Consider the following 18,120-nt stretch of genomic DNA (forward strand, 5'->3'; position numbering starts at 1 on the left):
AAAGGCAGAGGTAGATGAATCTCTAATGCTCTCAACCTCTACGCATGTGGCTCCTACCAGAAAGCTTACACAGAAGCACATGCGGTATCCCAGCTAGCTGCCAAAGCCCACGGGGAAAGAACGTTTCCCCCAGCACATCCAGCCCCAACACCACAAGGGAAGAGGACCGCGCTTCAGCAAAGGAGGCTGGACACAGCACTCTCCTTCCTCACCCTGAAGCAGACACTACACAGAGCAATGAAAGCGGCTTAACAAAAACTGAATATTAAAACGTAAGATAGATGAGGCATGAATATACAAAATGAAAGGAACAACTGGAGAATAAGAAGGAAACAACTTTACTAAGAAGCGATGAAACTGTCAAATCAGTTCTTAATTACGGTTTTAGACACGCTTCTCTTGTCAGCAGTTTGCACATCATTACAGGAATGTCTGATAAACGAACTAAGGCTGACAAAACTGAGCATCCCTAGCATTAAAAGGAAAACATATATTCTTACAACACTATACAACAGTTATGCTGTTGCTCCAATCATATCTTATGCTTTAATTAATCTTTTGATGTCTATGCACGGGTTGCAAAATTTACCGTGATTCCTACATGCAGAAATACACGGAGATCGCATATCCGAGGGCTTAGTTTGACAAACAAGGACTAATCAGAACCATTACAGTTTCGAGCATCCCATTCCAACAAGGTTCAACTGTCTAGCTTTAATTTAGTTTTATTTACAGCGGGGTTTGAGTCCCTTTATGGAGCTAAACAGCACTCTTAAGGACTAAAAGAAATTATCCCTATATGCTCAGCAATTACAAGCAAGACTAACTGGGAGAAGCAATTTAGTGTCACTTTTCTAAGCAAGTCTCAAAAAAAAAAAATTTAAACTTTCTACCGTATTTTCTTCCTTCAGAACTTTTTTACAACTGCAGTTTGGATAAGCCTTAAAATATTACCACCTCTTCAATACACTGTGTAAAATTAAGTTGGGAGGGTGGGGTGGGGAATCAACCATGTATATATCATACGATGTTACTGTTTCAAATTTGGTTGTCTCTCACAGCAACTTTATTTCGCTTCTATATAATCCAAATAGTAAATAATGTCTCTGTAGAGCAATAAATGCTTAACTTACATTTTTAGAAAGTATATACTGTACAATACTAAAATCATCTTTGGTCCCCAAAATAAGGAAATTACAAATTTACACTTGTTTTTCTGTTGTACAAAGTGTATCAGACAGTATTTTTTAAATTAATATTCTCTTTGAATGCTACCCTGAAAGCTGCGCTGAGATCAAGTCATGATGTAAGTAATAAATAATGGCATACTGTTCTCAGCTCAAGAAAACCTATTTCACACGTAAAAGCACTCCAGGTCATTCAGGTATTCTATACTGCACAAGGAAGTATTACACCATATTAGAAGTATAACTGCATCATTCTGCATTTGTCATTCCAGCTAGAAGATAACAAAAGCTTTTCACAATCTCACTCCGCAAAGAGCTGAGTGAAGTTATCCTTTTTCTAGGGCTGGAAAGGTGTAAGGATTTGAAAGATACCAAATTCGTAAGCTTACAGAGGCATGAGAGCTCCCCCACCCCTGAAAAGCTGGATCAGCGCAGGGAGTACAGGAGAGGCAGAGGGTGGTCTCTGAGGCAGCACCATGTCAGCCCGTGGTGACCAGCAACCGGGGTGCACTCCCAAGGAAAAGCCTTTGCTGCGCATCACCCAACTTCTGTTTCTTGATTTCAGGTGAGGGTTCCACTCTAAAAGCATGGATCTTCTGGAGGACAATATGCTGTATTTGAGCAGGGGGCGTCGTTTTTTTTGGTATAGGGATTTTTTTGGTGGTGGTTGGGTTTTTTTGGTTGGTTGGGTTGGGGTGGTTTTGTTTTTTTGTTTTGGTTTTTTTTTTTTTTTTTTACAATCTTTATATAAACTGCTTTAATGCCAGTTTACAATTCCAGTCCAGATAAGCTTGTGCTACTTTTAAAAAAGCTCTTTTAATAACTGACAATATCTACAAACTCTCCTTGCAAACTTTGCCAATACAGGCAGAGTGCTGAAAAACAGCAGGTCTATAACAAGTGTACTGGCAATAATAAACCTCGCTATTTAAACTTCACTGTTTCTGTTCTATTTCATACCACAGTGAACACGGAGCTGTCATTTACTTGTGAAATGCACAGTAATGCTGGTGAGACACCACCTCAATAAAATGTCTATGTTCTAAACCCAGCTCTAGAGGTTGGCTTACATGTTTTGATTGTTTTTTCTCAACTGGTGTTCCCTTTGGCATTAACTTTCAATGAAGCACAAGAAAATGTTACTACAGTAACTGGTAAACCATTACTTATTAAGAAAATGCAAGTTTTCTTTAATCTCATTAATAACTCTTTCTGAATTTTAATCTCCATCTTAGCCACTAAGGTGAAATGCACTGTAGACGTCAGTAAACTGAAAATGAAGACACATCAGTTTTTCACCAGTTTTTCACACATCAAAATAATTCTCCGTTGCTTGATTCAAACATCACAGCGTTAGGTTCACAGCTGTCCCTACTCCAGTTCCCTCCGGTATTAAAAAAGCCCAGGCACTTCTATTGATCTTCTGTTTGGAGTAACCTGGTTTTCATATTTCAAAGTGACCTATTGCAACGTATTGCCGTTTGTTCTTAAGATTCCTGTTAACAGCATTCATCCACTTAAGAGCGCAGCTCCATAAGAACACAACACAAAGTGTTCAAGTCAAAGACAAGACAAATTCAGGCATATGTGGCATACAGCTCCCTAATTTCAAAGATTTCATCGGCTTACACCAGAAAGGAATTCAGCTTTAGAGATCTCCCCTACGCATTTTTTTCATGTAACATGCAGGCATGCATGTGCCAAATAATGGATTACACCGATAAAAACATCCATCAAAAAACCCAGAAAAACAGCAAGGGACATCTTCCTTATAACATGACGATATTGTCTAACTGATTACTGCAGAATTCAAGTTTTGAGTAGAGAAAATAGCCGCCTTTTCACTGGAAGTACAATTAAAGTAAGAAAACTTCAGTTAGGTAAAACTATCTCTAAACAAATCAATACAACCATATTACCCTTCAAATATCTAAACTCATTTTCCAAAGAAATATTAGAGAAAAAAATTTGCAGAAACACTCAATTACAAGAAAAAAAACCCCACTTTTTACCTACTACCAACAGTTTTAATTTTAGAAGAAACAAACAACCCTCCAAAAAGGAAAATATTTATCTTACATGAATCACAATATTGCAACTTTAGAAACACTTCATAAGCACATCATAATTTTTTGCTAGTTCTTGTTTACTCAAGGCTTCTCAGAAAGTTTGAACCTTCAAAAAAACAAAACCAACAAACCAAAAAGCCCCCAACAACCAAAAGAAAAAAGCCACGACTGCAATGCAAGTCTACTGGGTGACAACTCCTTCTTTCTCTACTGTGGCCCTCAACCCCCTTCTCTCCACCCTGCCTCCCAAGCATCTTTCTTTTCCCACTTGGGAATGAAAACCAGAATGTATCCCAACATCAGCAGAAAACCACATACTTGCACTCCATGCATTATGGTGACCATTCAGGAAACCTGCTAACTTTGCACAAGTTCAGATCTGGCCAAGGCCACGTATGAACTGAATATGGCGATTTCAGAGTAACCCAAACGGTAACTACCTCAACACTATATCCATCACCCAAAACTGTGAAATGGATGTCCATTTCAGCTATGTAAGTGCACCAACAGTGAAACTGCAGGAGATCTTGCAGATGAGAACTGAGCTGCACTGCCGAGGCTGCACGAGGATGGATACAGAGAGTTTGTTGGACGGGATACATGGCTAAAGTTATTGCTATTTGCCCCTCGCTTCCTTTTCGCGTGTATTAAATTTACTTCTGGTGGATTTCTTTCTTATATTAACTAAGCAATGTAGTGCTGGTCTTAGTGTTTATGACAGACGAAGAAACAGTGGCAGAACACGTATATTCAGAGTTTGCACCTGGGAGAGGGAAGGAAAGTACTGTGCAGTTAATCCAAAACAGTAACGTACTGCAAAACATATATATGTTATATATTATATGGGATATATAATATATGTATATATATGTGGATGTCTTAAACGGATCTTGCTTTTGAGTGACCAATGTTTACTGCCTTCATGACAACAGCTTCTGACTCAATGCATCTCTGCACATACGCAGGGCTGGGAATTCTTTGCCACCATCTGATCTTCCTTTTCTTCCTTAAATAAAGAAAAAACCCTTTATTCCATGAGGGAGTTAAGCACTTCTTCTTTTCCCTTTGCAGTCCCATTTGAATGTTGCTTTCATGCATCCAGACGCTGAATCTCGGGGCGATGATCTACTTCTCTGGATTCTGTCCGAGCACGTATGTAATCACTGGTCTGCCGACTACTTTGTTGTCTGCTGTTCATTCGCCACTTTTTAATAGCTAAATATGTGTTCACAGCATACACTGCCATTGCCAAGAAACCAAATATCTACAAGAAGTAGAAAGAATTGTCAAAGACAATTTTTGAAAACAAGAACAATAGCAGTTTCACAACAAATTCCTCAGAAACTTAGTTTTCTACTGTATTTGCACTGACAACTCATCATGGCCTGTAAAATTGATGTTTTTCTTCTTCAATGAACTAGAGCATCTGCAAAAGCAACTACGACCAATGATCCCAGAAAAGAAAGTTCTCTGTCTACAAACATGACAATTAAATCCTGCAATGCAACTTCAGTGGAAGAACCTCTTGTAAAGAAGAATACAGCTCTTCATCTAACAGTTCATTCCTCAGGGTGCACGTAACAGCGAATGAACGACAAGAGAACAGATGACCAGACCAGACCATCAGCCTGGAGAAGGAGCTCATTTGCAGTTCTTCCTATATGCTTCTACAGACTGTTGTGCGATTTTCAATGTCCGGGATTTTTTTTTCAATTGCCAGCTCAAGCACTAAATTCATCTGCTTGACCATACTGTCCTAGATTTAAAATCTTGAAGTAAAGTTCTACTCACTCCACAGAACAAAAACAATCTGTAGTGAGCAAGAATTCAGCAAATTATGTGTAAGCAGCTCCAATTTCTTGTGAATTTTCGGCTCTATCTTTTCTGTAGTCTTGCAATACAGAGCAGTATCATCTAGGCTAGCTACAGAGAAACAAGCAAGGCTGCAAGTCATTCTTCTGTTTGTTCTTGCCTTAAGACAAAGAACTCAAAGGATGTCAGTAATTTTAAATCAGAATCAGCATACAGCCAACTGTAAAATTAGAAGTAAATCGTGATGGCAAAGGCAACAGGAATACTCAATGAACATGAGGGAAAAGTTATTCTTAGTTTTAATAGAAGATAAGAGTAATATATAAAGAAGTCCAAATTCTTACCACAGCAGCAATTTCTGCTCCAGTTTTATGGTTTAAAGCAGCAAGTACTACAGAGGCAATGAAAAAGAAGAAAGTGCTGAGTCCAGTGTTGACCAGATCCTAAAAAAATAAATTCATTAGCATTACTAAACAATGACTCTTTGCTTGCTTTTATTAGAAGTGAGGAAACAGACGAAGGTTAGAACTTGGAAGAAGAACTAGAGCAATACTTTCCCACTTTCTGTGCAGTTTGTCACTTACACAAAAGAAGGCAAAGATTATTACCCAGGGAACGTAGCACGTGTGCGCGTTAGTCTGTGAACGGAGCTCAAACAGCATGTACACACAAAGCACCAGTGCAGATTCTGGACGCGCTACCTCGATTTCTACTGGGTTTAGTAGAGAAGCACTGTCAGCATAAACAATGAGCAAAGCTGTTCTACCTCAGCTGACGCTGAAGTAAGCTAAATGTCAAGCTTTAGCACTCCAGGAACCCCTTGTCCTCTTCATCATCATAACAGTGCTCCATGCACTGCCCAGGTAACAGTCATGAATTTTACTACAAATTCTTGGAGGCCCCTATTGTAGAAGACTGCATGTCCTATGCTACTGCCCGTATTGTGAGAATACACAGATTTTTATGTATATATTGCATAAAATTGATCTTTCAAGCAGACATTTTAGAACATATGCACAGCAACACCCCGGGGGCACCTATGTTCAGGGAAAATCCTTGCTTTGCTCCAAGCACAGAAAAATGACAGGCAACATGCAGGGTCATTAACGCATCATGGGAACATAAGTAAGAATTCTGAATGGCAGCAATTAGCACAAGAATAATTATGTCGATACAAAACTATCTGATCAGACTTGAGGCTAAAAAACAAAATTCTAGTTGAGACTTCAAAATAATAGAAGAAATAAAGTGCTAGATTCCTTAGGGACTAGCTGGTCACTATGTTACTTGGGGCAACTTTCACAATTTTTTAAAACATTTGATACGTATGTACACTGCCCTGTACATACACTACAGAGACGGAGGGAACAACCGACTGTCAGGATAACCAAATGAATCGGTGAAGTCAGGGAGCAAGGAGAGGCGCAGAGGAATCGGGGAATGGCAGCTCAGCACAAATATCCTGAAGGAACAGGAGATCAGGGAGAGGTGAATACTATCGTAGCCAAAAGGGCTGGAAAGAAAACCATATATTATATGGTATATACAAAGTATATTACTTTGCTGTGCCACTTACAGTTTTGAGTTAAAGAAAAAAAAGAAAAACAAAATACACTGAACATGCCAACTCCCACCATTAAAAAAAATCCCATCACCACTCTTTAACTAGAATTCAAGGACAAATTTGTTCTACCTGACTCTCTTCTTTCACACACAAGTCAGGCTCACTTCCTCTTACTGCTCCTCCACTTACTACAAGTATCGTTTTATTTTTTTATTGGCTTTTTTCCCCAAAGTACATCTTGTAAAGTGTTGTAAGAAGTTAGGCTTAGAAAACTAAAGATATAAATCTAAACTTATTCCCTGGGTATGAATCCCATGACTATATTCCAGCTATGTAGCACAAAGATTTTCAAAAGACCCTTGTCATCCAGCCACCCCCAAAGCATCTGTTTTTCTAGCCATGACTTGAGAACGCTTTGGAAAGCAATTATAAAAACTGAAAGTTTCTGGCACCGTTATTCACAGGGAAAACTATTTTGAGGGTACTGACTCAGCAACAGCCAGTTATCAAACTGAAGCGTACCTGGGAATAAACTGTATGATGTAGCACTGTGGCCTGATCCTCACCTAAAGGGGACTTTCCCAGGAAATCCGAGGCTCATGGCTATTCCATTGCTCATCGCTATTTCTACCCACGTGTTCAGATTTCATGAGCCCAGCAAGACCCAAGCTGCCTTACCAAATAGTAAGGAAACAAAAGTAAACTGTGGGTCTCAGAAACTCCTACCATCTTTCCACCTGCCAGTGTGTAACTACAGAGATACTTTATGTTTCCATTCAAGCTCACAGAGATAGACGTTATCTGGTACTGACAGCAACAAACACCACTGGATTTTTATTAAAATAGTTATTGCAATTTTAATTATATCAGTTCTTGTCTTGCAGAGATAAATTAAGAAATAGAGATATTAGAAAATAAATGGCATTTCACAATTTCTCCCAGTACCCTCCTCTCCAACTCCAAGTTTAGCAGCTCAAGCTGTGCTTCCAGGGTGGCCAACAAGAGCTGTGGTTCTCATCTGCACAAACCTTCTCCACTAGAGGGAAAGTCTCACTATACGTGACAACCGAGACCAGACTCAACAGTATTCAACATTTTGATCAAGTCTCTAGAGTAAACATATGTATGTCACTAAGAATGCTGAAACTAAATACTGAGGAGAGGGCAGCTACGCTCTTGAATAAATAAAGCAAAAAAAATTAAAATTTAGTTCAACCCAAGGTTAAGTTGTGTATTTTACTACCAGAGTACATTTGCCGCCTACAGGAATGATCTATAGAATGAAGATGAAATCCTAGAAGAACTAATTCTGAAAAACTTAGTAATCACAGTAGGTAAGCATCTCACCATGTGATGCCACGACAGAAAAAAAGGGAGAAAAAGCACTCATACATTCCTTTGGACATATGGACACAATAGGTGTAAGGTGGTAATCTTACCTTTGCAAGGGACACTGGAATGCTGCATCCTGTTCCGGTATCCACATTTTAAAAGTATGTTGAAAAATTGGACAGGGTACAGAGAAGAGCCACAGAAGTTATTTGAAAGGAGGAGAAAATTTCTCACAGTATGAATCAAAGAACCTAAACTGCTTTGAATATTAAAATGATTGAGCTGTGTACATGAAGACTCCCGTGTTCAAATAATAAAAAAATACTAGCTGTTTTAAACGATTAGCACAGAGAAGCACAATATAATTAATACTGTAACAAAATTAACAGCTGCAAAGTTAAGACAAAAGTCACATTCAGAATAAGTAAGTTTTAATGTTAAGGGAGATAACCACCAGAACAACCAACCAAAGATGTGCTTAATATTCCACCTTTTCATTTCTTACAATCCAGATTATGTTTTTTCAGACACACTTTGTACTTCCTTTGTACCATACTTAAAGACTAAGTGGATGACACATAATGCTCTATGATTTATGGGGTCAGATGGGCTTATTAATTAATCTTGCTGACCTCTGACTTTTTGAATCTGACAGCTTGATCACCTTGCCAAAGGAGAATAGTATAAGCAAGTACAGACCTATCCACAACATGACAGACATTATCATCTATCTCCACGCTACAAATTGACTTGAAGGCTTCTTGTACATTCGAGATACCGCAGAATATGAGATACTGCTGAAGTTAGAATGCTGGTGCCTTTGTCACTATTTTTCCAGGAAACTAAAGATCTAGATGCATTAGAAACTTTGTCATCATCGCTGGCATTTTATTTTATTGTATTTTTTATGAAGAATATCAAATTTCTCCTTGCAAAGATTCGAACAATTCAAATCTAAAGACTTCATTCCCTCTTGAGGAACCAATTTATTTGTTTCTGCAATTCTATTTTCCCTGTTCAGCTGAAAACTTTTTAATGCAATTAATAATTGATTCACATAGATACAATAAGGCTGGTTTCTTAAAAAGCTAAAAATAACACATTCTTTCATACCCACAGATCAGACTGTTTGGAGCTTAAGGAGCAATGATGCTTATCAGTAACACTGACATACAATGGTAACATCACAGACACAAATATTGGTGGAGGGTTTTAATCCAAGATTTAGTACCTACTACTTAGAGCAGAAAAATAAGAAAAGAAAAAAATACAACAGTCTTGGAAGAAGTCAGAGGAGAAACAAAAGAGAATGAACTACAGTAAGAATTAAAACAGTAAAGGACACGCCCTAAAATAATGTAGCTTTTTTCCACGTAAGAGAAAATGAATAATCGTGACAATAAAAAGAATAAACTAATTGAAAAAAGATGAGCCGTTTCAATTCTGGCCATGATGTAGCTGAAGTTCTTGCTATTATATTTATAGACAAAGTAAAAACCACATCACACAGATAGAAGAATTTCTGCTGAAATTACAGCAACCTCATGAGACAGTATGCTGTGCCATAAAATACTGTACAAAGCTGCCATCCATAACAGAGAATAACATCTACGAGCTGAATCAAATCCACTCTAGACTGCTGCTGCTTCCCTTCTTTCCAAAATGATTTAAAAACGAAAGATTGACTTCCAGTCACTTGCTAGTTATTCGAAAGTCATTCTGTTCAGTCACCAGTGGTCCTACTAGTCCAAAGGAGAGCATCCAAGGACATGTATTTGCTACTGCCCTCACCAGCTATCTGTCCCACTCAGAAGGAGCGCAAGGCAGAGGAGGCATCTTAACTTGTGGATGAAGATGGGTTTATGCCAAGACAGCATTTTATACTAAAATAGATGGGGCGAGGCTTTTGTTCTGCTGATTCTGCTCTAAAGGTGGGAAACTCTAGAAAAAAAAAATGTGGACAGCATCCTACAGTCTTGCGTTGTTAAGGGTCTGGACAGCTACGGTTCCCAGACTAATGAGGATGGAGAAGCTGAACTGGTGCTATGAATGAGAGGTCCATTAACAGACCTGAAAACTCCTGTTAAGTAACTCCTGAAAGCTGCAAAGCAGATCAGCTTTGAAAGCTGTTCTTAAGTCCTCCAGTTTGGTACATTACCAAGAGTTGGCTCTGATGCTCAGATATCCATGAGCCTTTACCCATCGCTCTCCCTGACTTCACACATGCAAACTTTTAAGAGACATTCAATCAAAATACATGCTCTGCCTTTTCATCCTGTATTTCGCGGTGAAGTAAGAGACTGCGCAAGCAACCAGATACTATTTAAAAGGGAGACGGTGCCGCATTGCAATTATAACTTATATAAACAAAAATACAACATTTAAAGTGGTGGTTGCTTTTGTCACTCGCTTTCTGAAATCCAAATTTAGATGGAATTTAAAGTAGGTAAATGAACGTAATCTGGAAAAGAAGCCTGCACATTTCAACAGCTTGACTTTGTCACCAAAGGTGACAGAAGTTAGCAGCCTGCTGCTGTCCAGGTAATTTTCGACAAAAGAGAGAGCTCAAAGTAACATTTCCTTTAAGCTCCGTTTGGGTTTTGGTGGTTTGTTTTTCAGTTGGCAGCGGAAGAGAGGGGAAGTGTGGTTTTTGATTAAAAAAAAAATAAAATTGCCTTTTTTTATTTTTTTGTACAATGCCCCTAACTTTTCCTCCAACCAGTACTTTACTTGCAAGGTTTGGGAACCCTTCCCTTTGTTTCTATATGAAGCTATCGATTTGAAGTTTACAAATATAGCAGTCAGTCCTCTAAACCAAGAACCTCTGGTCAAACCCCCATCATTTTACTCTATAATCATATTATTAAAGATCATACCAACATTTTGCACCACACTTAAAAATGGGAACATGGTTTCTCAGGCAAAAATAATTCCTAGGTAGAAAGCACAGAATTATCTGCGTAAGCATTAATTCCCAAGTCTTTTTTTTTCTAATTTATTTAGGCTTATATAGGTACAGGAGCCTTTATTCAAACACTAGATTCTGCTACTCCCAGATTTACACAGGCATGGCTTCCCCCTGGTAAAACAGTTGGTGACCAGTGGTTTCAGAGATGCGTTAGTGACCCAGAGGGATGGATTCAGGCTGTGCAAACAGAGAGATCTCAGTGCCGATCTGGCAGCGTGAGGCTGTGCTGCCCGCCCCCCGCGCAGGGCTCACATCCCCCTGGGTCCCACATCACACACACAGCAGCCCCCAAAGGGCATTCATCTCCAGGTGCTGCTGTTCAGGTGCTTCGATCCCATCCCAGGCGTCTGGCACTCGCTAGAAATCAGTTCTATTTCCAGCATCTCAAGCCAAGTATGTAGAAAAACACCTGAATGAACAGAAGTGACTTTCAAACACCTTAGTCAGCTCTCCGAAAGGTCAGGGACAAGCTATGATTTTGAAGAAATGGAAGAAATAGTCTCAAAACCAAGATTCAGATGGTTTTATTCTTATTTCTAACTATTCTTGAGTTGGAATACAAGCTCTGTTAGATGTAGTGACTCTGCTGTAAATGACAAAACACATTCCTGAAGGAATGCTTCTACAATCCCCATTTCATTTCAGTTTCTTGAAGATCACCTGCCTGTTTCCCTCTCAGTTCTGTCTTAGCTGCTCCTCGCTGCGTTCCCTGTGTGTTTTTCCAATAAGCAGTCCTGCACAGACAGGACCAGCAGTTATCACCACAAAACAACAGACCTTACTAGCAGTAACTACCAAACCGTGCAATATTTCTCATATTTAAAATTTGCATTTGTATTTCTTACAGAAGAATGCAGCACGGTTTACACCATGCTGCACCAAATGAGAACTGTCCATGAAGAGCAGTAACATGGAGGAAATAAATTCTGACCATTTTTTTAAATTTATAAAATATTCATTTGTATCCTTAATAGGCATTGCTATTTTGACAGCAGTAAACATAAAAGCAAAGGATGACTGACTTCATTTCTCATTCAAAAGCTAAGCAAGCCAAGGAAAACCAAGATGTTTTTTCAAAACAGAAAGGGAAAAAATAAATAAATTTAAAAAAAAAAATCAAGATTGCCCTGTGAAGGCCTTTGAACTACAGCTTTGTAATTGCACTCGTTAGAACCAAGGTTGGGATAAGACAGTTTGTCATTCTGGCACCACATCAAATTTTCTCCCAACCACTTCAGTGTCAGTTGCTTGCACACAAGGTTTCATCTCTGCAACAACTGAAAAAGCCCCAACCCTGCAAAGATGATGAAATAAGTGTTGCGGCAGCACAAAATACAACCACTGATCTGCATCTTCAAAGAGACACACCTGACTCCTCTCTGTAGCAGTGCCTCCCTGGGACTGAGTTCGGGCTAATAAGCCCAGCAGAACTAATTAGTTTGTTCTGTGCTCAGTTCTGGGCCTCATCTTTGAGGCTGCTCTAGGCTGAAAAACTCTATTCAGAACTGCACACACACAAAATATACTACCAGAGTGCCAGTGGATGTTAAAAAAAAAAAAAAAAGAAAAGAAAAAAAATCAATGCTTGAAGGCTGTTGGAAGATTTTATTTATTTTTTTCCTACACACAGACATAAATAGTCCGCTCTACTGGCTGATTATGCAATGATTTACATCTGTAATGACTCAGATTTCTCTCATTATACAAATTCTCATCCAAAAGACACTGTCAAATTCCAGTATTCTCAGCTATTTGCCCTCACTTCTCCCCCTCCCTAAGTCATCTCTGTTCTCAGCCCTGAAAAAGAGGTACTGCAGCATTACGGTGGATCCTCTGCAGCGACAGCAACCGTCAGAAAGTCTGGCAAACCACATGCAAATTCACCAGAACACCAGAGTTGCTACAAACACTTCTGTTAACTGTCCTACCCTGTCCCTACTTGTAGAGGGCCATGTCATCCACACGGTTTGGCTGCAAGACCTTAAGCTCTTACTCTAGATCACGTAAGACTCAAATAATTTATTTTTTTTTTTTAAAAAAAAAAGGATAATCTAGCCAAACACAAAATTATAGCAAACATTCAGTTATTAGTTAACTCTGAAAACAAACATTTCAAAGCAGCAGCTCATCAGTTAAGCAGGAATCTCTGCTGCGGTGTTGCCCTTCATTCCCCTATGCCACTTGCAAGTCCCCTTGCAGAACTGGCTCCCTTTGAGCCGTGAAGCACAAAGGAAATGGAAATTTCCACTGACAGGTTGCCCAGCTTTTGCATTTTTGCATAATACTGATAGCGCCGCACAACACAGACAAGTGACTGTTCTTTCATCTCACTGTAACAGACCTGCCTCTTTCCAACACACCCAAGCAAGGTGCTTTTCTGGCCTCACCATCTCCATGTTTCTTTCACATTTACCTCAGGGAAATGAAGAAACGGTTGGCAAGCCTCTAATGAGGATCAAAACAAAGCTCTTCTCCCCAAATGACTAAAAATATATATTAAAAAATATTTGCCTATCTGTTAGATGCTAGTTTATACTGATCCGCATTTTCATTCCAGCCAGGGATTGTGGACATCAGACGACAACCACAGCGCATTGGAAAGAAGTCTAATTTTAATAAAGTACTAAAGGAAGCAATCCTGTGCTGGACAATAGCAGTTGATGGCCTGGTACTTTCTAATATGTAGAATCATGTGAAAGCAAATGGTTTTCCTCAGAAATTTGTGTGAGTACTGTGTTTGAAGAAAAACATCTTCCTAAATTTAAGACCGAAATTCTTTCAAGCACTGTAACAGCCTCTTCTCACATAGCTTCTAAAAGCAAAATCTGAGACTTTTCACAAGGGAAACAGTCATTATAAAGTCATATATATGGTTTTGAAGCATGTATATTAATGAATTTGTACAAAAGCAGGAGTGACTTCCAACTAAAACATTCAGGAGTGTGAAAGTGTGCTGTTCAGAAAGCAACTCCTGTGATAACTGTGTCATATACAGAGATCACAAAATTATCAGAATAACCATCAAAACACAGGACAGTACTAAATATTGGAAGAGGCAAATAATGGATGAATATATATCTAAATAGTAAAGAATAAAATGCCAAAATAAGCCAAAAAACCATCCTGCCGCAACTCTACATCCTTAAATTTCCTACTAACTTTGCCAAAGTAATCTCCCATAGGTGTTTTATCAGCAGCCTTTGATCTCCCACTCTGTACATGCAACATCAGACTACAGCTACCTGAACAATGAAGATAATCCCACACTCCTCTCAGAGTGACAGTCCTGTCAGACTGACAATTGTCAAATCATGAAGCAATAACAGGAGGACGGATGGTTAATGGAAGTCAGAAGCTTCCAGTTCTCACTTCTGTTAGAGATCTTTGGTGTAATGATAGAAGAAGCATTTCATCTTCAGTACATAACTAAAAGAATGAGACCGGTGAGATCATGGCAATTCACTTCTACCTCTGTTGAGCTGGCAATATGAACCAAAGCAAAAGCATTTGCAGTGTATTCCATTTACCCTTCAGGCTGAACTCCTACCATGTCACATTGCTCCATGCTGTTTAGGTACGGGGTTCAGAGTGTGACCATTGCCCTTAACACTAAAATACTCAACTTCTTAAAACAAACAAACAACAAAAAAACCTGAACACCCACACCCACCCACAACTGGTTGGATTTTTAAGCCCTCTTTTCTCTGAAGATCTCTAACAGAGTGCTACGCAGACACAAGTAACGCTGCGCTCAGTCAAAGCAACAGTTCTTGCCACTCGACTACTGTAAGAAGTCAAGAGTGGTTGAAAGGACCTCCCAGTTACACAATGACATCTACTGCATTATGGGGGAGGAGGGGGGTGGGGAAGAAGGCAGAGAGCTGCATTTAGGCTTCTGTACTTATATATGTTCAGCACATTGTCAAAGTGTTCTGGTGGGCAGTAAAAGAGTGCCACAGGGCTCAACAACAGAACAAAAGGTAGAGAAAAGCAGAAGTGCAGGTATGGAAGTCATTAAACTGACTCTTCCGGAGCTCTAACTCCAGCTCAGTCACAGACAGCATGCATACCGCTCTGCAGTCTCTTGATAAAATGTCCTGGTCAAGCTCACTTTGAACATAAGCTGGATCTAGTATTCACTGTGAAACCACTCGCATCACACCAGCAAAACCATCGTGTATTGTATGACACTGATGCACTGTGTAAGCACTTGTCATCATGCTCTTGCACGTCCCACTAGCGTGTTCAGAACTGTGTGGTATAAAAAGATGGTCTTCGACTGCTGTTATCAGCCGTCAGGCTGTTGTGATGCTCACTGAACAACCAAGGTGGCAACAGAACAGAGACTACCCTCTCTCTGCAGCTGCTGCTTCTCAGCTTACCACGAAGATACGTGGTGACAGTATTGGCAGAATGGAGACACAAGGAGCAAAGGCATCACAACCCAGTAACATTCCAGTGGTTCCACTGGTTTCGTTTTGCAAGCCATCTGGATCTCCCCCACCTACAGTTACCAGTCACAGTTCTCAGTCCCTCTAATCTATCCGCCAGATATCCTATCACTCTTAGTAGAAGGTCCTCAATAGATCAAGCATCCCCAGGGTACAAAGGATCTTCTAATTCCACATTGCAGTCTCATTTTAGACAAGTCATTTAGGCTTATAAAGTTACTGCAAATTGCAACATTAACAAATTACATTAAAACCAAACAAAATCACACAGAAACCTCTGGGGCTGGTCTCCAACAGTACTTACAAACTTCCTGTTATGGAATAAAACAGAACATAGGCACATACGTATCTGTACTGCCCAAAGAAGTTGATATAAATACTGTCCTTGAAGCTGACAGGTCTTTTGCTAGAGTGACTTACACGTTGATTTTGCGACCTGTGTTTATGCAACCCAATCTGAAATTTTAACTCATAATACAGCATGGAAATGGAGACTTGTACAAAAGGAATGTGCACAGCCAGCAGTTCTCTTCCTAAAACTCATATTCGAGAACACATTAAGCATTGCCAGTCAATGTTTAATAGTTATGTGTGCAAGCAATTCAGTACACCTGATTTTCACAGAAAGGACATAATTTTTTGCATTACTACATGATGACTGTATTAACCTGTGTAAGAAAATATATGCAGCACGGCTGTCCTAATATAAAAAACAGCTAAAGAGAGAACAACGAGCTACTGTAAATACAGCATCTGTCAAAGTTAAATAACTACAGGCTGCATTTTTATCCACTTCATCCACAAACAGTAATTGCTGGCATTAGCAGGAATTTTTTCCTTCCAAAGGAAATCTACCAGAAGACAATTTTTGTTCTATTTAACGTAGTTTAATCTTGCTACATTTCAAAGCTTATTCTGCTGTTAGTATTCAAAATAAATCTAATGTATACTTTACTCAGCATAAAGACCACTCATACACAATCTTAAACAACAGTAGAAAGTAAAGTTTAAAGATCAAACTTAAAAACAGATTTGCAGCTATTTTTAACAGAGTGAGGATTTGTATGAACTTACAGTAAGATTCCAGTTGATCTGCGGTATTCTCGTGTGAAGATTTAGACTGAACATAAGCAACAGAACTCCAGTAACCACCAATGCACTACAGCTCACAAACTCAAAGAAATAAAGGCCTTCGCAAGGGGAGCATTCCATGATGGTCTCTATGCAGATGAACGCAATCAGTGCCAAAACCTAGGAAGAAAAACAAGTGGAAAAAATATAAATAGATTTCCACATTTTGAAAATAGCCACAAGTATTTCTGAAATTTCCATTGGGAACATGATCAGTTTACACTCAGGAATGTGAGATTTTAGTTTATAACAGGGCACTGTCTAAAGAGCAAAAACAAAGGCAAATTAATGCAAGACTTTCTGGATATCTCCTGTTCAACAAAGTATATTTTAGCAAAATTACAAGGAGTCTAACATGAAAATGACTGAGACACCCAAAAGGCACGAAACCCCTTCAGGCCACCGACTTAATATGCAAACGGCACCTCAAGCATTTTATTTCACTTTTCACTCATGATATGCTATTCCAAAACTTGAAGATGGAATGCATTTGTCTACTGGGCCAACCTCAAGCTCAATTATGTAGTATTAATGTAGTGTAATTGTGAAAGACATTTCAATAAAGCTGTTATTTAAAATTCACTACCAACTTGAGATCTAAATCAATTCAAAATAGAATAGATCCAGGATCTTGACCAGCCTCCAAAAATGCCTGCCTTTGTCATGTTTTTTATCATCAACATGCTGTATTTCATATAAAACCATATTTTATCATTCCCTTACTAGTAAGACAATAAAAACAAGCAGCTAATAGATGAAGAAGAAACTCCTGATGCTGCGAACACATACATCTAACTGGGATGGTGGTTAGTCACACTGATTTCAGAAGGTATCTTGGAAGAGTTAACACAAATGCAGACTTTCCTAAGATGAGAGTTTAATTTACTATTTAGGATAAAGCAGTGAAACTCGTTATACTTAAAAACATCTGCCCAATGGCAAAAATAAAATATATAAAACTCGTACATCCATATTAGCTACCACTGATAGCTACCACTTAGATACCATTACATACCACTGAGTAGCTACCACAGAGTATGCAACTTAAGTCTTCTGTTTCAAACTGATTCCTCTTTTAAATATAACCAGTAGAAGAAAAACAGTCACATGGACAGTTTTGTTTTGTTGGGGTTTTTGGGGGTTTTGTTTGTTTTTTGTTTGTTTGTTTGGGATTTGGGGTTTTTTTTGTTGTTGTTTAATTTTCCATGGCAAGCAAGGAAGGCCTTAAGAGTGTTTTGCTTTGGTTTTCAAGACAACAACCCCCACCACCACCACCCACTTACATTTTTCAGAAGGAATTAACTTTCAAAATTCTAATGAGACCATAGTAAGTCACTTCAATTTGAGGATGAGTAACTCGGGGAGATAGCCTCCTCAGAGCTAACTATTCCATCATTTGAAGATTTTGCACAAACACAACCTAAGTTTAAAAGATTGAGAGAAGCCACAATACAAATCACTTTCCGCTAAACCCTTCTTTGCCAACTTCAATAATGTTTTGCAGATAAACCTTCTTCCAGCACTTTTTATGCTTCATCCATTAATCTGTCTTTGCATTCTACAGCAAAACTAGCAAAATGAAGAAAAGGATTTTGAAAGAAGTTAC

The 18,120-nt window shown here is 38.9% G+C and overlaps 1 protein-coding gene across 1 annotated transcript in view; it reads right to left on the reverse strand.

Moving 5' to 3' along the window:
- Positions 1-3,955: 3,955 nt before the first annotated feature.
- CMTM4 (CKLF-like MARVEL transmembrane domain containing 4) overlaps positions 3,956-18,120 on the reverse strand; it is a 40,972-nt gene continuing 26,807 nt past the window's right edge. Inside the window, exons 4-6 of the mRNA XM_009881395.1 lie at positions 16,458-16,634; positions 5,413-5,511; positions 3,956-4,520 (exon numbers count right to left, since the gene is read on the reverse strand). Coding sequence (XP_009879697.1) covers positions 4,347-4,520; positions 5,413-5,511; positions 16,458-16,634 — 450 coding nt within the window. The 3' untranslated portion in view covers positions 3,956-4,346. The remainder of the gene's footprint in view (positions 4,521-5,412; positions 5,512-16,457; positions 16,635-18,120) is intronic.

Source organism: Charadrius vociferus, unplaced genomic scaffold (genome assembly GCF_000708025.1).
Source record: "Charadrius vociferus isolate BGI_N301 unplaced genomic scaffold, ASM70802v2 scaffold553, whole genome shotgun sequence".
Classification (NCBI taxonomy): Eukaryota; Metazoa; Chordata; class Aves; order Charadriiformes; family Charadriidae; genus Charadrius; species Charadrius vociferus.